The sequence below is a fragment of the Zonotrichia albicollis genome, chromosome 2, assembly GCF_047830755.1.
Source record: "Zonotrichia albicollis isolate bZonAlb1 chromosome 2, bZonAlb1.hap1, whole genome shotgun sequence".
NCBI classification, from domain to species: Eukaryota; Metazoa; Chordata; class Aves; order Passeriformes; family Passerellidae; genus Zonotrichia; species Zonotrichia albicollis.
In genome coordinates this window covers 75059363-75084556 of record NC_133820.1, presented here as the reverse complement: position 1 = coordinate 75084556, position 25194 = coordinate 75059363, and the positions used below count along the sequence as shown (strand labels likewise).

The 25194-nt window shown below is 35.3% G+C and overlaps 1 protein-coding gene across 1 annotated transcript in view; it reads left to right on the top strand.

The window, feature by feature from the left end:
- Positions 1–24321, top strand: part of LOC141728298 (uncharacterized) — a 97759-nt gene extending 73438 nt beyond the window's left edge. Inside the window, exons 3-4 of the mRNA XM_074536199.1 lie at positions 9133–9349; positions 24092–24321. Coding sequence (XP_074392300.1) covers positions 9133–9349; positions 24092–24321 — 447 coding nt within the window. The remainder of the gene's footprint in view (positions 1–9132; positions 9350–24091) is intronic.
- The last annotated feature ends 873 nt before the right edge of the window (positions 24322–25194 follow it).

Genomic DNA, 25194 nt, shown 5'->3' with positions numbered 1-25194 from the left:
AGAGCATAGTTCCTACTCACATCTTGCATTTGCACATGCTTTGACTTCGCTCATATCCTTCACAATTCAGAAGCTTCATCACCTTCTGAAAGCAAAAGAATTATAGGGAAACTTAGGTGTTTTTTGTCTACTTTCAAAATGTGGATGAACAAAATATTTATTTCCCACTGAGAATTAATTTGGCACTTAGCATTCCCTCTGGAAGGAGGAGGAAAATTATTTTAGTGGAGTGTAAAGACTCTTAACAAATACAAGAAAAAAGAGCATCAGATTTTTGGAAATAACCATAGCATGTGTCTTTGGATATACACATTTTTTTTGCTTCAATACTAATCTAAGTATCTGGAAAGTAGTGAGACAGGATAATACCTTTAATCTCAAAGCCATGAGCTGGAGCTGGGCATTCCATATGTGACACAGACCAGAAATATCTCCAAGCTAAAATAATCTACTTCCATAGTAACAATCTCTTTTTCCTCTATTTTTTACCTCACATATTCTAAGCATCAGCACCCAATGTACCAAAAACTGCTGTCAGCTTTCCCAGAGCATTTCCAAGTTCTTTAAAGTCCATATTATTTACCCAGTTGGAAGTCTTTAAGAAATATGTAATTTCCTTAGAATTCTCTTATAGTCATTGCTGATAGAAGCTATAGCTGCCATTCACATGAAAATATATAAATTTATATTGTACTGTACAAGAAAGAAAGAAAAAACTGTTTTGCTGAAGTCCATCTTCTCACCCACAAAAAAGATTTTTTTTCCAAAAAATCAAAGTGCAACATATAGCATGCATTTATATTAATAAAAGTTGTAAGTCTTGATTTGGGAAGACACTTTTGGAGAGAATGGAGCTGCATTTTAAGTGTCATCCTTCATTTTCCACACTGAAATAAAGTGAACCAACACTCTGTGTTCTAAATATTATGTTTCATAGGAATGTTCTTTTACATTTTTTGTCCCAAAAAATGTATTTATCTTTTTATCTACTGCTGATTTCCTTGGTGATAAGTTGCTGAAAGAACAAGAAACAATGATGATGGTGTCTGAGGTAATTGTCCTGGAAAAGCTGTATTTCTCAGTGCACTTTAATATTCAAAAATGTGATACTAGTTTTATTGATATGTATGAATGCAGAAATACTGCATGTAAAAGAATATAAAGACTATCTTTTGCACACAAAAAACAAGGCAACACCTTAAAAATATACTGAGAGGACGATAACTTAGAACCATATAATTTGCCTTGAAACTTCAGTTTTATTAAAACTATGACACAATGCGTGAGGGAGACTGAAAGGGTTGCTGCCTTGAAACATTTCAGCTCTGCGTGTGCGGCAGAAGGGACAGGTCAGGCCTTGTTCTGGTGAGGCGATGCCACCTGGGGAAGAGCCCAGGAAAGCCTGGGATACTTTAACCAGATTATCAGGCAAGTATGTGCCCTCACCCTACCTTTTCTTTGGGTTTATACCAGCTGAGACACTGCTGGAACCAAGAGTGGTAGCTATATACTTTTTTCTGCTCTTGCTCTTTCTTCTCAAATTCTGATTGGCTTAAAATTGAATGAGTTGGAGTTTGCTGAGTTAGTGCTTTGTGAAATGCTTTAAGTTTATTAAATGTTACTCTAAACTTTTGCCAAAGTTCCCTAATTTTGTCTGTTTGAGGTTTTTTTGTTGTTGTTTTTTGTGGTTTTTTTTTTTTTTTTTAGTTTTGTTTGTTTGTTTGTTTATTTTCTTTTTGTTTTTTTTTGGTTTTGTCAATTTTTTTTTTTTTTTGCGTGTCTGACTCAAAGTACTGTAAAGAATTTTAGGCCCTTTCAAGAGACTCATCAAGCAAGCTCTGGAACTTTACAACATGAAGCTGGATATATTTTTTTAAACAGTGGAAAAACTTCACAAAAATTCCAACTTTGCGCATTCTACTAAGAGACATTGGCTGGAATAAGCTCTGTTCCATACATGACAGATTTGACATTTGAAATTATCTATTGTTCACTATAACAGTTAGAGATAAAATTTTAAACATTCCCAATGTGATGATATATAGGAATGTAAATTAAACCAAAATGCTTTCTTACAAGAAAAGATTAACAAGAGACTAAAAGACAGCCATTGGCATCTTCTGACACAAATAATGAAAACTGCTTCTTCTCTAAAAAGTTTCTGGCTTTGATTAAAGAAATAATTGTCTAGAATTTTACATTTCATTCAAGTCTTTTACAGTTCTTATGATTCAAGATTTGCTTTCTTATTGGTTTAATTTTTGTTTCTGCTTGGATCACTTGCATGAACTCAGGAGATTATCTAATAAAAACCTGTCTCTGAGCTGTACACACCGGATTAATGGCAATCAAATAGGAAATATGTTGGGCAGTAAAAATAATAATTTAGTTTAGATTTTTGAAAGTCCACTGTGTAATGTTTGAGCCAAAAGCATCATAAATTTTCTGCTTAATAAGAGAGATACTATGGATTTATGATGTCAATATCTAATAAACAACAAGAAACTCCCTAATTATTGAAACAAATGCATAACACTGAGAGGCCATAACCCAAATAAAACTATAGATATGGACTATTCCTAATTTTTTTGGTATAATAAGAATTATACACATTTTTTCTGAAATTCAAGAAAAGGTAAGACTTTTTTTAGTTGCTATTAATTTTTGTTGAAAAATAATTTTCAGTGGTAAGGGAGCTCTGATGGATATTGTTTGACTTTGCATTTGTGAAACTTTCCAAATTATTTTCTATCAGGGCCAGAATTGCAATGTGCATATCATGAGCTAGGCTGAATTATGCACTACATTTTGTTTAAATTTAGGTGTATACAATATTCAAATTGTTTAATCTCATCCAATGTGAGATCTCTTAAGGCTAGACTTTGAAGCAATTTAATGGTTGTTTCCATAAACAATGAAGGGAGTAACACCTCCAGAAATTAATTCACCTCATCCTAGGAGAATTATAAAATGCTATAAAGGAGATATTTTCAGAGACTTTAATTCCCATCATGCTCAGTGACAGAGATATTGGTTTTTACCACTGTTTTATCTGCAGTGAAACTATATAATTTTACAGAAAGTTTTATTTTCATCATAGGCATTTTAAAAGAGACCTTCTACTATAGTGAGATTATAATTTAAGTTATCATAGTTGTTTCTCATTGACTGATGGAACAGTAATGAGTTTCAGCATGCTAAACATATTTTTTATCTACTGGGATTTAAGAGCAATGGCTTATGTCATTTCATTTTCTAAGCTCTTGCTTTGAAAGTGTCAGAAAAAAGAATACTTCGCTTGGCACTTGTTGACAGCCTCTGCATAACACAGTCCTTGAACATTTGAATAATCTCTCTTTCAGTTGAATGTAGATTGTCTAGAAGATTTCCTGAATTTTAAAGCTGAGTAGCACACATTTGTAATGATTGAACAAGGTCAGGCTCTTTTCTTTCTCTCTTATTTTTTTTAGGGCTTTCTTGGGTGTAAAATTTTATCTTTTTTCTCCTTTTAAAAATATTTTGAATGTTATGTTGTCTTTATTTTTTTTTTTTTACATATGCCAGAATAATTTTCAAAAAGTTTTTTTTTTCAGCTATCACATTGTCTTTGAACTGTTTTGATTACAAAAAATCTTACTATTTAACATTCAAGCAAAATAATTGAATTCACAAAAAAGTATAGGTCTAGTTGTAAAGCTAGACTTCTCTGACTTGTTAAGGGTTCAATAAAGCAACTTCATGTAGTTCTGTAACTGGGATTACTTAACTAGAAGACCCCTAAGTATAAATATTTACTAACATACTTCCAAAATGATGGATGTGTTCAGAATTAATGATAATGAAAAGAAAATTATAAATGCAAAATTCATATAGAACTGTGTAGTTGAATTTTAAATTCTATGCAACCACAGATTTTTAAATATTTTCAGAATTCAAAACACAGGAGAGATCTAGATTTAAATAATCTTTCAGATACTCTTGACATAAGAATGAAGAACATAAAATTGTATTTTCCTGTATATTGAGTGAATTTTATCCCAACAAAGGTGTTTCCTCAGAACCAATGCTAAAGGTTATCTGCACAGTAATTCATAGCACTCAGATGACATTGAAGAATATAAGCTAACAAAATCTCCTGCATGTGATAGTAGGAAACAGACATCTCTTGGAAATGTTTAAAGTGGTTTTCTGTGATGGTGTAAAAACTGTCTTTTGACATAGGTTTACACTTTTTGAGCTTTAGGACTCAGATATGTTCCAATAAGTCAGTTAAATAATGTGGAAGTGCAGCAAAGCATTTAGTTCTGCAAATTAGATAAATGTTGTGGAAAGTGCATCTTCTACCACCCTGTGGCAGTTTAGAATCACTGCATATTAGCATACCTCATTAAATATATTCAGCTTAATTCACACTTCCTTAAAGAATTTACTCATCAAGCAACACAAAAAGAACTCAAATTAAAATATCCCTGCCCAATTAAACATGTGCAGATGCAACTAAAAAGTTCCATTAAAAATATATGCTGTATTGAAAGCGTTGCCTTTTTAGCAAGCAGTGCCATTTGTAGGAAAACAAAAATACATTATTATATAGATTTGTCATTATTTAATTTCTAGTAACCATTATATTGTTATAAAAGTCACAAATTCTATTCTATTGCCACCAAAAAAGAATTACTTTAGAATAACAGTCTTGCAGTTGTCCAGTTCTGATGTGTTGAAGCATTCACTCTTCCATTATGAATTGATATTGCTTGTTTTCATTCTCCTGTATAAAGTTGTCATTTTCAGATGGCTTTAATGGCATCCATTTTGGTTTTCAAACTGGATGTCAGGGTCATACAGGAAAAGTACTACCTAGTATCACGCTTATTTTACTCCTGTAAGATAGCATGCTTATAAAACATAAAACTAGTCATATAGTGAAATTAGTATGATAATAATTTCTATTTTCAGCAAATATTCTAAATTTTTGTCATTTATTTCAACTTTTCAGGGTTTATTTGTCAGAGATTACTAATAACGCAATAATATAATCTCAACAAAACATTAGACAATCGGCTTTTCTCCCGTTTTCATCAGGAATCTAGATCAAATGAGCAATTTCAGAATTATGCTAAGTCCTTCAGTTATGGGAATGTACCTTCATTTTGCCATAAATGTCTTTCGTTGTCAGAAAATGCAAAGAACATTACTGTAAATCAATCAAATACAGTTCTCAAAAGCATGTTCCTTTTTCTAGAAATTAAGTATAGGAAATGCTTGAGGCCAGGTCTGGAAAGAAATTAAATCAGCAGATGAGAGCATGAAAATATTTAACCTGCATTTTATCACATGGAAACATTGAACTAAAATGTTCTTCTCATTTTTTCTTAAGTTACAGGCTAGCTGTTTGAATATTTTTAGCAAATTCTGAATACTTTGAAGAGGTTAAGTCATCCGTGATATGCAACACTATGTTTATAAGCTTAAAGAAGGGGATGAAGTGTGAATTTGATATGATTACAAGACTATACTTACAGAAAGATAAGGATATTAGTAGTTAAGCCATGTATAAAGCTTAAGATTATCCTATTCAAAGGAAGACGCTTCAGAGGTGTTAGATGTGATCTTTTACTTGAACAGACCTCAGAATTAAACATTGATAAGGATCTAGTTTTATTGTTCTAAGAATAATAGAGATCATTATTATTTCATTCATATAGTACTATGTCTATATTCATTATAGACAGGATGAATAAGCTCCTAAACCTGTAGGTGACGGATATATTTTCTTCTCAAGTAAATTTGTAGTCTCACCCTCCCTTTCCACTCTTTTTATATATTGTTTTTTATCTAGATTAATTTAATTTTTTTTTTGTATATTAAGCAAAATAAGGTTGTTATAGAGATTCATATTCATGCAGAGAGACTTCACTGATGGCTAGGCTGGCACAAGCTGGTGGTTTGTATGTGTCTGCATTTGTACTGCATATGGTGTGAAACTACTCATGTGTTAAACTCCTGAACAATGTGACAAATTACATTTACCATGCACCTGTGGCTACCTCACCTGCTTTGTAACCACTGAACCCTGTCCACCAGGATTTATTCTAACATTCTGATTCTCTAAGCAGCTTCATACAGCATATAAAATATCTAAAAACCCTGACTGAGAATTGCTACTATGTAGTGCTTCCCCTCTGATTTATGTTGATATGAGCTTCAGAAATGGCAAGAAATTGTGCCTTTTAACTGATATGAAGTATAATAGGATCTCTATCACAGAAGGATGAATTTCAGCTTTTCAGTTCCTCAGTGGGCTGTAGGAGCATAGATTGAAATTAGTGTTGCAAAATGTATGTCTTGAGACAATTTTGTCTTTACCATTTATTTTTAAGGGCTTATATCCTTATCTTGCTCTGTTTTCTGAGGCTTGCTTTGCATTGTATTAAAACACTATTATTTTGATTGCTAGATAAAGGCCTCCTTTCCTTACCATCTGCTGCCTTATCTTCACAGATAAATAGATAAATTTGAGACAAGATGGAAATGAAGGAAAAGCTGCAATAAGAAAGGAATTTTATTCCTGGGGTTCAGAAGGATGGTCTTTCGGTATACTTTTTAATGTCCACAGAAGCCATGATGCCTGTGAAAACTGAAATGTCACTTTTTCTTCTTTTTTTGTTTTTTTTTCTCCTCCTTTTTTTAGCTGTTTTTCCATTACTAGAGCAGTGCTCATTCCATTTGATCTACAGCCATTCTCCAGAGAATTAGAAGAGGAGGACTTATATGTTGATTTATTCTTGATTTTGATATATATGAGAAACAAGAAGTGTTTTTTAAGGTAGCAGCTCACACATCCAAACAAATAGCTCTACCCTTCTGACTTGCAGATGTGCAATCTTCCTGGATTTGAATACTTGAGAGGCCTTTGAAACAGATACTCTTTTAAAAATTCCATGGATGTGATATTTCTTTCTCATCTGCTTAAATATACGGTACTGAGGAAATGAGTCTGAAGTTCTTCCCACAGTCTTGCTCCCTTTGCAAGGTGCTGTAGGCCTGCAACTTCACCTGTGGTTTATGTAGTGCTAAAGATGCTATTCTTTAGTTGCATTAATTCCATGCTACCATGCACTGGTTTTGACTGATAAACAGTTAATTTTCTGTGTAATAGTCAGTATGGGACTGTGTTTTGGGAGCAAAAGCAGCTTTAATACCACAGGTGTTTTAGGTGCTGCTGAGCAGTGCTTTCACAGCCTCAAGCATCTTCTCTGCCCCTCACTCCACCCCACCATCGAGGCTGGGAGTGCACAAGGAGTTGAAATGGGGCACAGCCTGGACAGCTGATTCCAACTGACCACAGGGATATTCCATGCCACGTGGCATCATGGTCAGCACATAAAGCTGGAAGATGGAGGGGGAAGCAGAGGGTGCTCTGAGTGACAGTGCTTTGTCTCTTCAAGTGATCATTACACAGGATGGGGCCCTGGTTTCCTGGAGATGGTTGAACACCTGCCTGCCCACGGAATGTGGTAAATTAATTCCTTGTTTTTCTGGGCACACAGCTTTTGGTCTACCTATTAAACTCTTTTTATTGCAAACCATGCGTTTTCTCACTTTTACACTTTGACATGTCTCCCTCATCCCACTGAGAGAGGAAGGGAGGGGAAGTGCAAGAATGGCTAAAGTGTGGGACTGCTGACCAAGGTAAAACCATTGGAATCATATTATTTTGATATTTAACAAGTACAGATCTGGATTGTTCATTCACATATATATATATATATGAAGTCCATGTGATTAGCACTATTATGATTGAACAACTACCATTTCTGAGAAATTTAAAAAATAAATTATATTGAAAAACTAGTCAATTATTATGTATATACTTGTCAATTTCTAGGGTACTTTATACCAGAACTTATTTTAAAGTTAATTTGGAACCTTCTTGAGTGAGAAGTTAAAGAGAAATTTTAAGAAGTCAGTACCAACTTATGATACTTGATTTTAGATAAGGGGAAAATCACACCCATCTTTCTACAACAGAGGATGTGCTAGGCTTTATGTAAAGGGAACAGACAGGTGAGTCAGAAGCAGTGCTGTAATCCATACAAATATATAATCATGTTTTGATGATGTATTGTCCTGTATTCCACTCTGATATGTCCGTAGTGAGATGTCTCCTGTTATTTCACCATTATTCCTTTACTAGATTGGAGGTTCCATCCCCATATCAAGAGGAGTTCTGCTGTACACAGAAGTAAAGGCTAAGGAAAAAAAAAAAGAAAAACATGCATCTGACCTAAGTATGTGTATAATAGGACACTAAGTATTTTTTCTGAGGTTGACAAGTAGAAAAAAAATATTGGATCTTCTCAGAACGTTATTAATACAAACAGGAAAAAACCATGTTCATAGATCCTAAAATAACACTCTTTTCAATCTCAGAAAACTGCTTGTTTACCATATGTCCTTAATTTCTTTGTTAACATTCTGAATAGCTGTTATTAATATTTTAATCCTTTTGAAGGCATTAAATAGAGAATAGGGAGTTTCAGTTGACATGTGTTTGCCCAGGTTGTAAATAAACTTTGCTTCTGGCTTAATGTATAGCCCAACAGAATATTTTGTTGATGTGTCAGGTGGTTAGAACAACAGTTTTATACCTTGAAAGATGGAAAAATGTTTTAATGCAAAATCTTTTTACAAAATTACTACGTTGTCCTGATTCGAACAAATTTATTTAGTGTAACTGTTAAATCTTGACTAACTTATATTTTTCTGTTGAACTTATTGGTTAACATACACAAAATTATTTTATCAAATAGGATATTATCAAGTATTAATGATCAATGTATTACTTAAAAGTCAAAAATGAAATGCAGTTTCAAATACAGTTTTTCAGTATTTCTTTGGACTTCCCTATTATATAATAATATTAAAAAAACAAAAAGAATGATATAAAATATGAAAATGTATTCTCCAACTGAATGTAAAAAAAATTTTAATGGAAGCTGTAGTTCAATGAAAAAAAAATATGACTATTTGGTCAAGGCTTAAAAAAATTAGTTCCCTTAACACAGGCAAAATGAACTAAAGAAGCCTGAGCATAAATGAGAATCAGCTTGTTAACATTTATCTTTTCAGATAAATCAGGGCCCAAAACGAGGCTGTGATATGTCTGAGGTCCGTCCAGCAAGCAGCACCAGAGTTGGAGGTGGAGACTGGCACTTGCTGCCCAGCTCCCCTGGTGTAAGGGCTGATGCCTTGGGCTGGGCAGTTTGGCATTCTGGACCATGGGCAGCGTGGAGGGGGGGTCCCCAGAGGAGCTTGGGCATTCTGGACCATGAAGCCATGAGTGTCTGTAAGGCCTGGACAAATAAAGAAGTCTTTCAGGATATAGACATGTAAGACCAAGACTCAGTCTGGAGACAAAGTTGAAATCTAGTTCTCTAAATTACTTCATAAATTTTCTCACTGCAAGAGTTTGTATGCAAAATCTGATCTCCTCTAATTCTTCTGTCTTCAAAACAATGAAGCATATATACTCTCAGAGGATTACAACACATTTTAGATCCTAAATAGACTCCTAAAATAGGATGAGGAGTAGCAAAAGTTCAGACATGCTGGGATTTTCTTTTGTTTGCTTTAAGCGCATGCCTATATTTCTACAAGTTTTCTATTTTTGTTTGTAAAAGCATCTACCTCTCCCTATCAATTCTATGAGGAGCGTAAACACTTTACATAGTGGATTTGGATCATTCTACCGATGCTCGGGCTTTTAGTTGGAAACCTAAAATAAGCAGTCCAATTTTCCTGTATTGCAGATGTTACGAATTTAGTGGGCTGCTATAAAGTTTACTGAATCACACAGAATCACAGAATATTCTGGAGAAGACGAACATAAGACAAAGACACACATAATCTCTTGTTTGGAATCATAATGGATGTTTTGAATGAATAATGATGGATGGTTTGAAAGCTCAGATAACATTCCACTACTATTGCAAAATTAATTGCCTGTATCTAATTGCTGTAGCAAGGCAATATTCTAAGAAAATAGTCATATTCACACCATGACCTCCTCTCTGTGTTTTGCTGTTAGGATTCATACATTTCTTTAGCTTATTATTGCCTCACACTTCTGTAGTCAATGTTTTGAAGGATTTTGTATTCCATTTTCTTTTAATCTCCCACTTGTGTGCTATGTAAACCACTATTCTTTGCTACTGGCAAGGACACTTTTATGCAATACAGCTGCTGCTTCCTCTATTGCTACAATTTGTAGTGGAACCAAGGTCTGGGTTTGAGTTTGCATCAGGATCATTTGCTTTGTTTCCTTCAATGCAGCATTCTTTCTTATGTTTGCCAGCTTGTCTTCTGATCATTAGGATATAATCACTATTTGTGGCAGCTCAGTGGATGTACTTGTCACTTACCTCCCTATTTTGTTTCTGTCATGCTATCCATATTTGTTTTTCACAGTACTTGCATTTACTTCTCACAGTTGCAGTTGTCAAAGTCTCTTAGGCTAGCTGTTTATCAACTTTGTATATTTATTTATATAATTTCTTAAAATTGTTGCAGCATCTAATTTTACAGAGGGACTGACTACGAGGAGAAGAGGAGAGGAGAAAATAATTTTTTTTGTTAATATCTCAGATCCAGATAATTTTGCTTCCTGTTCTGACATCTCAGTAATCTTTGTCTATTTTTCATGTATAATTTTTAAGGCTTTTTATGTCTTGTGGGACAGAAGGTCTCTCCAGATATAGAAAAAGGGTAGATAAAATAATGCTGTAAATAATTTAAACTGAGAATTCCTTAACTATATAGTATTTGACAAGCATTACAGGAAAACCAAATATTATTTACTAAAAATTGGTTAGTGGTCTTGAAGGAAACAGAACTTTAAAGCAGTATATAGCAATAAAATTGGAAAAAAAATATTAATAGTAGAGAGAAAAAACACAAGAACTAAAAAAGGGTGGACCACAAGCTTTGAGGATGTTGCAAATTTTCACACTGTGTGTGTTGTTTCAGAAGTGATTTTTTTTCAGCTATAAACTCAAAGATAAATTGTACATGGTGATATATAACACATTTTGAGACCTGAAAAGGTTAATCAAGTCCACATGGCTTGGTCTCTCCTTCTGTGAACTGTACTAAGAATTCTAACAGCTGATAGTATAAGCCTGCTCCAGCTAAAAGTCAGCATCTTCTCCTGATAGCCTTAAAAAAATAAGAGAAGTCAAAATATCAACCTACCTGAGCTCCACACCGTGTAACCCAAGGATACTTGCTTGGATACTTGCATGGATTTGTGGCTCAAGAGATTAGCTTAGTTTCCAGGGATACACTCTAACCATTGTGCCAACAATTTTCTCTCCCATCTCTTGGACCCGAATTAAAATAATCAAAGTGCACTCAAATTCATATAAGATAAATGTACTTTTTATTTGTCCATAAGTGACTAAAAAAGAGTGAAAATTGTCAGTAAGGAGGAGCAATGGAAACTTGAAAAAAAGTAAAATAAAGTGGTTTGAATTGATCTCTGAAGATCCTGCTCCTGACACACCAAGTATATCTATGTCCTGGACTTAATCATGCAGCTGTGGCCTTTGATTAGTAAGATTTTGGATTTCTACAGGGAAGGAGATCCCATCACTTTTTTTCATCTTGTACTCTTTTCAATGTCGTACTTTGTTGGTCATTTTTTTTCCCCCAATGTCCAGTCTGAATTTTCCAAGACACAATTGGCCTTTGCCCTTTTCCATACATTCTGTTGTTGAAGAGTCAATTTACATTATGGAGCACCAGTCACATACCTTTAGGGAGCTTTTAATTTGCTGCTGTTCTTGTCAGATTAAAGAAGTGTTTTAACTATATAAAAATGAAGTTTTATGCATCACATTTATTTTCCTGCTACTCAAGATTTTAATTTATTGAAGTTATAGAAAATCATTAAATTTAAACTTAAGGGACAATACCTGTTACTAACAAATATGTTACCTAAAGTTTTTGTTATTAAATTCACATCATGAGAGAAAAATATCAAAATTTTTTTTCAGGTATAAAGGTACTTTGAGGAGACCTTTTGAGAGGCTTTTAAAATTTATTGATCAAATAAAAAGTAATATAAAAATAATTACATAGTCATGAATATTGCATTTGTACAGAAGTAAAAAAACGTGGCTAGCATATGCATTATTGAAGATTACTTTGGTAAAAGCTTGTCATTGAATATCTTTTTCTCTTTAAATTCACCTCATTTTTATGTTAATGTCTTTAGAAATGTCAGTTCAGTACTTCTGCTGTTACCAACTTTTCAACAAGTAGCCATAAATAATGAATTAGTGGCGATATTGTTTTAATAACTTATTTAGGGCATAATTAATTTAGAGCTTTAGGCATATTTAAATAAGGGTCTGCTTTTAAATTTGTGGCTTTCAAGAGAGCTTGTCTTAGGCTGGTAAACACAATCTGGGTGAAAAAAGGCCTAAAAAAAGGCAAGGAAAGGAAAAATCCCACAATTCTCATGGCCTCGTTTTGAAAAGCCTAATCTATAGGAAACATATGCTGCAAAATAAATTACCTGCAATATCTGAGCCCACACAGCAAATTCCTTCACCCCCTCTTTAATTTGCTATCAACTTTATAATAGCCATCTCTGGATTCTTCGTTGCTATTCCCCAATTCCTGCTTTTCATGCAGAGGAGTTAATGGGGTTATAATTTCATAATTAAAGCAGATAATTTTAATTTCTCTGATGACTCTTTATTATGATAATCTTGTTAAGATTATGGTGTTCATTCGTTGCTGTGAAAGATCATTTGGCTTTTGTAGAAGCTGTGCTACCGAGCCACTAAATAATTAAGCAAGCAGAACATTCAAACCAGCAAAGTCTTGCTGTTAATGGAAGACCAAAGTCAGAGTTAACTCTCTGTAAACCTATTAAGGGATTCAGACAGAGAACATACCAGATTTACTGTCAGTCATCAAGTAAGAGATAAAGCTTCATTAACTGGGTATCTAATTTCACATTTAATGAAGAGCTGGCCTCCTAGATTGGATGACAGCGCAGGCTTTCATAGGACAACAAACATAAAATGAAATGCTTCTAAACTAATTAGTTAATCCAACAGGAGGTCCAAGAAGTGAGATCCTGGAGAGGAGTATCTAGCAGAGGAATAGTCCTGACTGAAATGTTGCCTCAATTGCTTTGGATGTCATCTGCAGTGCAGGATCATGTGTGTTTTAAAGTGAAGTAAGTGAATTATTATTTTTCTTGTTTGCTGTGTTTGTGTACACATGGATCTCCTTTACATTAAATTTTGTAGTCAAAGATGACTGAAATAATAAATCTGGTACATCATAGTGACAATACTTGCCTGTGCAGTGTACATGGAGAGCCCCTTTGCAAACATTTTATACATTGTGTCAGTGTAAATATTTCCATTTGTTAAAAGGCTTTTTCAAACAAAACACTTCAGTGATTTTTATGAATCTGTTTTTATGTTTATAGAGGCATAAACCACAGAAAATTCAAGATTTCAAGATTAGCTTTCTGTTCTCTATTGTGGGATGTTTAGGCGAGTCAAGTTTTCTTATTTAAAAATAATTTGAAGCGAAACTAGGTCTTGGGCTGTGGGATGATGGGAACAGGACATCACAGATGGCATGGAGGGAAAGAGACATAGATCAAGCCAATTCCATGCAATAATAAAAATTTTGGCTTTGGAAAGCTGGCCATAAATATTTTTAAGTCTTGTGGAAAGCAGAAATGACAAAAATATGAAGATTGCATTTCTGCATTTATAACAACATTGCTCTAATAAATGAAAATATTTCTTGAGATTGTTCATATTTACCAAGATTTAAATAAAATTTTACTTACGTGACATTCTTAATAATAAAGGAAAGATATTGCTACTTAGAATACTTAGAAATAAATGAGGTAAACATGTTAAAAGAAAATGTAGCATTTGATATATTAGGATAAAAGTATACATTTTAAATAAGTATTCCAGTTGCTGTCATAATTTCAATGCATCAATAGCAGCAAAGTTGCTCATGAAAAATCCATCTCTTAATCATATATTAACTGGATGCAGCTTTAACTTTTAGCCAACCTCTGCTTGTAACTACATTCCAAGGAAATTACTGTAAGGAGCTTATAAAGGGGGAAAAAGCCCACATAACTAACATTTTAAAAAAAATGTACATTTCTCTGAAAATATTGATGTGTCAACACAAAATAGTTGATAGGTAGTAAAGCAACATAAAGCCCTAAAACTGGAGATCATGCCTTTTATCTAGTAAATGTCTTGCATGCCATTATAACAGATCATTTTGTTGTGATGTGTCTTTCTGATAATTTTATTGTTTCTTACGGATTTTCATGTGTTTTATGGTCTTCAACATTTTCCTCGTTCCTAACAAGGGTATCAAGTGTCAATGTTTACTGCTGTCTTGAGGATACTATATCTCTTTTCCTGTGAAAATTTAGCTTCTATGCAGATCTGTTATGCTTTGGTCATAAAATAAATCTGCTAGTGAACCCACACATCAAGAACCTGAAAACAAGAAGAGAAATTATTTTATAGTTTTTTTTTCATTTTATGAAAAGTTACAATAGTGATGAGGTGACTACTCTGCATATGGGGATTCACTTCTGGGACAGGCAATCTCCAGTCTATGAAATAACTGATACTGCTAACAATATCACAGATAAGGAAGACTAAATGCACTTCTACTGAAATCACATTTGGCCCATTATAAATAATATTTTCCCATGTGTATCCTAAATTAAAATAGAAAATACCTTCTCAAAACAAAAGGATAGCTGTCTCCCATATTTTACACATTGCAGTCAAAAGAGCACTGGTAAATCTCATGAGTGATTGTTTAGCAGAACTAACACTGTAAGAAAAGAAAACTGTACCTACAAATGTTACCTCCCTGAATTATACGCAGAAAGAAACTGCTGAAGACAGGAAACCATCCTTTCTTAATTGTGGAACTTTCATGCTGGAGGCTGTTTAGGGATCTCAGTGTGCAATCATGTTTTGTTATCCCTGGAATGGCTTTCCCACATGCCTAAGTATCAACTGAAAGCCTAATAACCCCAATGGGTTTTCCTTGAAACCTATGTGGAAGTAAGCACATACAAAAAAATGGCACAAAATATGCACAGAGAAGACTGAGCTTTATCCATCAGATTATTTTCATCTATACTAAATAATGCTTGTGTAAAATATTATCACATTTCTGACAGCTTTTATCCTTATTTGATAGGGCATGTTTCAAATGACACATCTGATCACAATGTCTGTCTGTCAGGTATTAAATTCTTTGCTGTTAATAGAGATCATCACACCTTATTCATCGGAGTTAGAATTGAAATGAGGAAAAATTCTCAAGGTGCAGAGATTATTCAGCATACATAAGGGAAAAAGACTACAGCTTGTGGGTGATGCATTTTCTTGTGCATGAATTAGCATGAAGGATAATTCATTAAAAACATTCACAATCAATTTTAGAAGAGTTATTTAAAGCTATACAGATGACTAACCTCTAAACTTTACTTAGCATGTAATGGCAGGAAATACTGTGCTTTCTGGAGCAAAACACCCAGAATTATCCCTGTTTCTTAAAAGGTCTCCACACTCCTACTTTTTTGGAGGTCTACCTGTCTCTTTGGTAATGGTTTCTGTTGTTGATTTCAAACAAATAAATTAATATGATTTTTTTTTTTTTTTTGCAAAGACAGACGTTAAGGAAATATTTTGATACTAAGTTATTTGATATAGCTCTGTAAAACCAAATATAAGATATGAGTACCAAAGCAGTAATTACACAGAAAAGAGAAACATATCTAGAAGGTTAACAAGGCTGTATACATCAACCCAGACTGTGGTCCCTGCTGCCAACCTGCCTCACAGAGATTTTTTGGATCCAGGGCCCACGTGAGACACAACACAGCTTTATAAGCTTAGCTCAGAGTACTAAGAAAGGCCTGTCAAAAAGCCCGTTGACAGAGAAGGAACCAGATTGCAATCTGAGCAACACAGATGGTTACGTTAGAAGAAAGTACTGATGCAAATCTGACTATCCAAGAAATGTGAAGGTGCTGCAGCCCTATACCCTGAAGTCCAACAATTGCAAGTTAAAGTGAGTGATAAGGTTTTCCCTCAGCCTCCCAGTTCACTTTGGTTACTCATTATAAAACTTGTGCTCCTGACACTTCACCAGCTCTGTCACCCTTCTCTGAACATTCTCCAGCAACCCAATGTCCTTCTTGCAGTGATGAGCCCAGAGTTGGACACTATATTCAAGGCATGGCTTCAACAGTGCCGTGCCTTGAATGTTGTGTCCAACAGTAAAGGGGGACATCAGTGCCCTGGTCCTGCTGGCCACACTATTCCTGATACAGGCCGGGATGCCATTGGCTTTCCTGGCCACCTAGGCACACACTGAATCATGTTCAGCTGGCTGTTCACCTGCATGCCCAGATCCTTCTCCACCAGGCATCTTTCCAAAGACTCTTCCTCAAGCTGTACTGTTGCATGAGGTTGTTGTGACCCAAGGGCAGATTGTAGCGCTTGGCCCTGTTGAAACTCATTCAATTGGCATAGGACCACTGGTTCAGATCCCTCTACAGAGCCTTCTTATCCTCAAGCCATATCTTATTGGGCTCTTAGAAGATATTCCTGAAGAGTCCAAAATGTGATCTCTTGAAACACAATGATATTTTTTATTCAAATGCAGCCTTATTTTTTTTTCTCCCTCTTCTCAGGAGATCACATTGTTGCAGCAGCCAAAGCCACCCTCAGCCTTCACACTTTCAACTACTGATTTTTCATCTGTGAGTTTGAGGACCAGCATCATGTCTTCATTTATCAGTTCCTCAACCACATGTGACAGAAAAATTTTATCAACATACTCCTGAATTGCTTTTGTCTTTCTGTGCTATCCTTCCAGAAGAATTCAGGATGGTTATGACACACATGAGGATCAAAGCTTTTGACTGTGAAATATCTATTTCTTCCTGATTTGGCAGTCTGCAGCAGATAACTGCAATATTACATCACTCCCGCTGCTCTGCTTGCCAGCCCTGACTCATAAGGTCTCAGCTGGCTCATCATCTCTTCGTGCACAAACCTCCATGCATTCCTGCTGCACTTGCACATAAAGAGCAATTCCCCTTTTTCACCTACTCAGTATAATTATACCAACCAAAACCTGGTTTCTGACCCCTGCTGCACAAACAGCTATTAGCCCTTTCTCTCCTCACTTGCAGGACTGATGAGAAAAACCTCCAGGCTTCCATGTTTCAGGGATTCTTTTCTGCAATCGGACCCTATTCTGTAGTTAAGACTCTGCAGATGGAGCAGGTGCTGTGAACTTCCAGGCTCTACTGTCACAGCAGGCTCTGTTTCTGTTCCTGAAGCTCCAACTTTGAAAAAAGTAAAGAAAAGGACTTCTGAGTTAATAGAAGGAGGATAAGACCATATCATGTCACTGTAAATGAATAACTGGATAATGGCTATGACAAAGAATGAGTGTTCAAAATACTTTGAAATTATTTTTGCATGGGAATGTTGTATACTACAGAATATACTACAGAAGTCCTAAGGCATTTCAAGATTCATTGATTTGATGGAGTGTGGTTTACAGAAATTATACCTTTCATAAAGATATATTCATTGAGGGAGAGAGAGAGCAAATGATTTTTGAAGATGTTCAGAAGAGGCAAGCTTCTAGGCATTTTTGTTACTGAGATTTTGTTACAGAGAAATGAGGCCTTTGCGGGGTCGAGCCATTTGTCAGTGAGGGGAGACTCAGACACTCAATATGAGTGATAAGCAAATTCCGTTTATTGAAGAGAGCATCAGACACTTATACAGCGAGTAATAAGCTTATGAATATTCTGTAAGCCAAGCAATCTATTGGTTAAACTATACTATCAGCTCTTCCTCATTCCTTAGGGGTTACATGTCTCTTTTCTCATGTCTCTTTCACTGTTTGTTATCCTACCAGAGCTAGGCCCAAGGACACTGCTATCTGTGCAGGTGCAGGACTTGGAATTAGCCGCAGTTTTGTACTTTTCCAGTCCTTAGCAGCTAAATTCCCAACAAGATTTAACTTAGGGTTTTTTCACTAGACCTCACTAAAACACCCAATTAAAATTTGGTCATTTTTATGAGGCTTAGTTAGGCTTTCATTTTCCCTAAACCAGCAGGATTTATTTTGTTAGTTTTCTAAAAGGAAGATTTATTTAATCCATCCACATGACAAATAAAATCTTACCACTTACTAAATTGAGAAGCTAATGGACAGAAATGAAAGTCTGAAGCCAGTTCCTTCATAGGGAAATGCAAAATTTGGTGAAATAAAAGGGAATATAATCTATCTTGAATTATTAAAAGTTAATTAGAGTAAATACTGAAATAAAATCATAATTTCTTGTCTCCTTCTTGAATAGATATGCATTTTAAATCTCACTCGGTAGAAGTATTGTCTGGAGTCAGTCACTATACATAACCAAGCACATTTTCTGCAGCCAAGCCACAAATCTTCAGTTTCGCAAAATTTTTTGATTGTGGAAAATATCTGTGAAGTTAATTTAAATAAAAATTGTTGGCATTTTTAGTGGTAATAGATTTGATGAAAAGCAGGTATCTTATTAATTTGACCTGCATGCTATTAAAATCAATGGAATCATGCATTATTTTAGCAATATAAAATGGAAGACATAGCTGTAGGCAGAGAGGACTACAAAGAAAAACATTGCAGTTGCAGAGAATAAAAACAGAACAGAAAAACCCCAAACTGAACCAACCAACCAAAAAGCCCCCCAAAAACCCCAATAAACAAATGAAAAAACAAACACTCTAAAAGAAGCAGTGTTTAGATAACAGACTTATTGGTATTTTGGACCTTGATTTTATGAAATAATTTCTTATCAGTGGCAATGTTGTCCAATCATGGGGTCATTCTTAAAGGATAAAAACTGCTAGTACCAATTGTGGGACACCTATAGGGTTGTTAATTTTTGAATATGGAAGAGTGGATTTTGAAGATGTCCTTTCCTGCTGTGTCCACCATCTTGCTAATACAGCCCAGACTACCCTTTTCCCTCCATGGACAGCTCTTGGCTCATGTTCATGTTTGGCTCTCAGATTCTTCCTTGAAATGTTTTCTTGCTGGTTGGCTCCAGCTTGTATTGATATGTTGGGTTATTTTCTCCCAGTACAGGACTTTACAATTCCCTTTGTAGTTTACATCCCTGACAGCCCACTTCTCCACCTTGCAAAGATCTCTCTGAATACCACTCCTGTCTTTACTTCTTTCTTTACATGTCTCCCTGTCCTTAAAAGACGAAAATAAAATAATTGTTCCTTTTTTAAGATCTTAAATGTAAAATACTCTTGTAAGTAATGAATGTGAGTTTCAGGCTGAGGAGTAAAAAAAATGACCCTGTGGCATACTTTTCATTGACTGATTTTGGCATTTCTGTAGTACGGTACTGGAAGCTGTGAGTAGCATTAGTAAACTAGAAGATTTGTCTGTTTCCTATCTACAGGAAACAAAGATGCTTGTCTTTTGAATTCTACTCAAAGAGACAGGCAGTTTATTTTGAATTTTTATAAGTCTTGCAATTTTAAAGATAAGTGCCTTTTGGCTCTTTAACGCAGTCCTGATTTAAACTGCATGCGGCTTTTGTTCTGCAAAATATTTTCAGCTCATGATATGGATTGGAAAAAAATACTTTAATCCAAAAGCTCCTTCCAATGGTTCCAACCCATGTGTCTTTAGATTTATTTTCGTTTTTGAGCTTTAAAAAGGATAAATTACCTGAATGTATTTAGAGAAATAGGTGGTTAGTGTTTATTTCCACTTATATTAAATAGTTTCATGCATTATTTACATTAACATGCATAAATGATACACAGTAAATTCACATGGAAGATGGACTTGAAGAACAATGAAGAAAAAACAAGCTGTGTTAGCAAAATGCAAAAATTGTTACAGTCTGATTATGGAGGAAGAAATTAGAAGCCATCATTGCCATCACCTCTCTTCTAGGAAATGATTTGAGATGCTGGCCGCTCACTGTAGACTCAGCCCTCTCTCATTCTTTCACCCATGGAAATGATTGTTCTTAAACCTGCTATGCACTGAAAGCATAAAGGAGGGTTTTATCACATCTATAAATTATTTGAAATGTGGATGTGAATGGAAAAATCATTGAAACTGAACCTGATAAAAATATTTTCTAGATAGCCATAGAGGAGTCTTTAGAAAAGTGTAAATTTTTATTAATATTTTGTCCTTTTATAGTATTGGCACTTATTTATCTTATTTCTGATATTGATCATGGATGTACAGTTCACTGACTACTGATGAATTGCATTGATAAATCATGTTAATAAATCCACACACTACAAATCCTTATCTGTTTCAAACCATGTTACTTGATATATGTAGAAAGATACTTGAAAATCACAGAGATAATTATTTGTTTTGTTATAACTTTGACTTTAGTTTCTCAATGAATCAAATACTTGTGTAGACTCAGGCATCCCTCTGAACTTTTCTTACAACACGTCAGTAGATCTTTGTAGCATTCTGGGTCTTGGATACCAGAAGGGGATGTACACAGATGGGAAGTACAGATCTAGTCTAATTAAGTTAGAAATAATTTGATGGTGAATTGTTTCACCTTTCTCTGGAATCATTAGTACTTTCTCTGCCTCTCGTTTGAAGAGAAAGCAAGCAGCTATTCTTGACTACTGGTTTGTAGTCTCTGCCCAGAAGAGAACTATGGAAAGGTAGTTCTTTAATGAGTCTTTTCTCTTCCTGCTTAGGTTTTAACCATGATCCCAACAACAAAAAAGTTTTTTGTAAAATTTTATTTAGGTACTGCTGAAGATATACATGTAAAGAAAGCAATCAAAACTACTTCTATTTAAAATTTTGTATTTTTGCTTTAATAGGAAAATGGGATTTTATTTATTTTCTCCATCATTTCATCAAAACAGTAGATATTCAACAATGCTTTAATAAATTTATATTCTGCATGCCTTTCTTGTTTGATGAGTATTGTTATCTATGCCATAAGCATAGGCAAAATTTAAGATAAAACTGCTGGGAAAAAAGGGTGGTTAGGGAATATTTACAGTAAGGCATAAGTATTATAACAACACTTATCTGTGAACTTAACTGCAAAGTGACTTTCACAGCCTGAGGTTATGGTTGAGAGCTCAATGTTTTGTTTACTGCATGAGCTAACTAATCAACAAAACCATTTTTGCTGCACATGCTACAGGACATCTCTGGTTCTCCTTGCTGAGAAAGATTTTGTCTTTTGGAAGTATCACACATCAGAAACGGCGTGATAGCTGCAGTTGATATTCTAGTGATTTTACATAAATTCAGAAGAGTGCATCTGAAACCATTTGCTAGGGTTTTTTTGTGCCGTAGTTAATAAGCCACAGAAAGGTATTGTTGGAGTTAAGAGAGCTGGATATTTGGTATATTTTAACATACTTTAATGCTTGAAGACAAAAATTACATTTCTCACTAAGCTAACAATAAGAAATGTTCTGTGCTGTGATGAAGCTATAGACCCTCTTGTTGTGACTAGAGTAATGGAATTTAGAAGCTTTGCATTCTTTTTGGCTAAATATTAGCATTATGAACTTCACATGCTCTCTACCCCCAATAAAGGAGAATAATGTTAAGCTACAGAGATAGGCAAGTGAGTGAGCCACAGACTATGACCTGGTCTGATATTAAGCTGACTGAACAGGATATGAAAAACTACTGTTTGTGACATGAAAAAATTTGGGATATAATAGATAACAGTGCAACAGCTGGCAAACATTAATGATTGCAGTATGAAGGACCATCACATTTCACAGTTGCTTAGGGGGCAGTTTTGTGAGAACTGACTAAATATCACAGACTGCTGGCAGGGGGTAGCAGGAACCTTTATAGAGGCAGAATTTTCTGATGTCAAAAGCACCTTAATATCTACATTTGTCATACTGTAAAGGTCAGAGATTACCTTGCTAATGGTATAAGAAATAGAAAATGTGGGTATATATATAGCAAAATTGAGACTAAAGGGGAAAAGTAATTAAATGAGAGTTACATATTGAGAGGAGACCAAGAAGGGAAAAGGAAGCTATGAGGACAGCTAGAAGGAGAGTCAAGAAATAGGAGAGAGATAGCAAGTTATGTGACTGGTTCTATTTGGGGATACCCATTGGGCAGCTCTGCTAATGATCTCTGCAGTCTAAGTCAGGTTAATAAATCAGATTTTTCTGGCTATGCATATTTCCACAATTAGAAATGCCAGAGATCAAAGTGTTGACACATGGAGACATCTCAGTAACAGGGTGCCGGTGCCCATTTCAGGTTTGGCAGCACTGATATTTCCCTACCACCTCCTAAAACAATTTGACTGAAGATATATAGACAACTAACTTTGGAAAAGATAAAAGAAGAAACCTCAAACAGAACTTCTCATTTTGTGAAAGCCATACAGCATTTTTAATAGAGGGGTGGAGAGGGGCATGTGCTCCACACCCCTCATTAATGGAAATTTGTAAAACATAAGTAAACATTTTGTAAAAATAGGAAAAATAAAGTTGACATTGCATTACAGGAATGGAGTAGATAATTGCTTCAAATTTCTTTCAATCTTATTTTTTCACAACTAATAATTTTATTTGTTTTTTAAACAAAATTCACTAAAGAGTTATAAGAAAATATGTTGTTCAGCTACTCTGGACACCTTTATCTGATTATGTATTTCATGCCTATCCACTCATTTCCTTATAAATGCTGGTTCAATATTCATCCAACAAGTGCATTTCTATAGTATGACCTAAAACTTAATTGCAACATTTCAGTGTATATTGACTTGCTGAAGCCGAACTTCATTGATTTATCAGCAGGACTATATAAAAGATGAAATTACTCACCTGGGAGTATCAATAGAATGTCAATGAAGAATATGTTCATTTTCTGCCTGTAATATCTCAGTCCTGAAATAACACATATAAATAAGATCCAAACACAAAAAGTACAGCTTTTTCTTTTTCCCCTGTCACCCATGTCAGCTTTTATTTTTTTACCTTCTTATCTTTCAAACAACCTGTTATGCAATAAACTTTCTCACTATCTTCACAGAGTGTTCCTGAACTTAGTATTTCTTTTTGTTTTATGTCATTGTACTTTTGTAGGTATTTCATTCCAGCTTTTCTTCTTCATGCACACTTCAAGAAAAGGCTGTTAGAGAACAGCCTTTGGTCATGTTAGAAGAGGTTTTTTTGTCTAGACAGTGAGATAATCACAGTTAACATCAATGCAAAGAAGGAAGAATACTTTCAGAAAGGTCCATTAGTTTCCTTTTGAGATAAAAAGCTTGTCAGAAGAATTTTAGAGTGAAATTGAAATCTGAATGATTCTAAAAACTTTTTAAAGTAATTTTTAATCAGTTTTTGAAGATAATAGCAAAACCACCAGTATACTAACAGTACCATAAGTTTTCAATCAGATGCTTGTGAGCAAAGCTGAAAGCTGCAGAAATTATATCTTTTTTTCTTATATATTTTACACTGAACTCTTTCAAAACAAATGATCTTTTGGAGTGTGTCCCCTATGGTTTTCTGAACAACTCAGTCTCCCACTGGCTCTCCTCTGTTCACCTAAAAACCATAATCATAGCCTTTACCCCTTAAAGGCTATAAGGAGCTGCTGTGTGCAAGGTTCCCAACTACATGAATGGTTCTGGTTTAAAATTTGTAAATTGTTAAATGGTAAATTGTTTTCAGATTCCTTCAGAAGTTTTACTTTTTAGTTTCCTTTTGTAAACATATTGGTTTCTTACTTCTTCTATAAGATGCAGGTGCCCAGGCCTACCTCTGTCCAGATCTGGGACTGCCCTGTGCTGGACACACGGGAAAGTTCCATTTGTCTCCCACCCACCAACCACAGGGCATGGCTGAGCCCCACAGCCAAGGGGGTGGCATCTTAGGGAAGGTGTATTTAAGGAGTGAAAAGTGAGGAAAAACATTAAACTATCCTGCAGACACCAAGATCAGTGCAGAAGAGGAGGAGGAGGTGTTCCAAACGCCTGAGCAGCCTGTGATGAAGTGCATGATGAGACAGGCTATCCTCCTGCAGCCCATGGGGGATCATATTGGAGCAGATGTCCGTACTACAGCTTGTGGAGGACACCATGCCATAGGATCTGGATACCTGAAGGAGGCTGCAGACCATGGAGAGCCCACACAGAAGCGGGCTCTTGTCAGAAGCTGAAGCCCAGGGAGAGGAGCCCACACTGGAGCAGGCTTGCTGGCAAGAGTGGTGATGTACAGGGGATGCAACTGAGCAGCCCGTTCCTGTAAGACTCCACTCCATGGAAAGGACGCAGTCTGAAGCAGTTCTTGAAGCACTGGAATCTTTAGAAAGGACCCATGATGGAAAAGTCCTTGAAGGACTGTATCCCATGAAAGGAAACTCATGCTGAAGAAGAGTAACAGCGTACTATGGTTAACCTCAGCCAGAAACAAAAAACTACACAGCTGTTCACCCATCCCATCCCATCCCATCCCATCCCATCCCATCCCATCCCATCCCATCCCATCCCATCCCATCCCATCCCATCCCAATCACCCCTATCCCAGCCCAGTGAGACTGGGGAGAAAATCTGAAGGTTAAAATCATGCATAATGAATGGTTTTGTGACATCACCACAAATATCCTGTCCCCACCTTCCCTCTTCTTCTATCAGCTTAAAATGCTGACCATGATGCCATATGGTATGAAATTATCCCACTGGTCATTTGAGGTCAGCTGTCCCATCTGTGTCGTCTCCTAACTCCTTGTGCACCCTGAGTCTGCTCACTGTAGGGGTAGTGAGAGAAGCAGAAGAGGTCTTTGTTCAATAACTAAAAAATCTTTGAATTACCAACAGTTTTCAGCACATATCCAAAGCATAGTCCCGCTGTATTTGCAATTAGCAATAGACTAAGTTATTTTTCCCCAAATCAAATTATTTTTGCCTGTGGCAGTAACTGGCAAGTGATTGCCCTGTGCTTTTTTGAACATGTAGGCTTTTTAATCTTATTTTCTTCCCCTGTTCCCCTGAAGACAATGAGTGAACCGGCCAAGTCTAAAAGTCTAACCCTG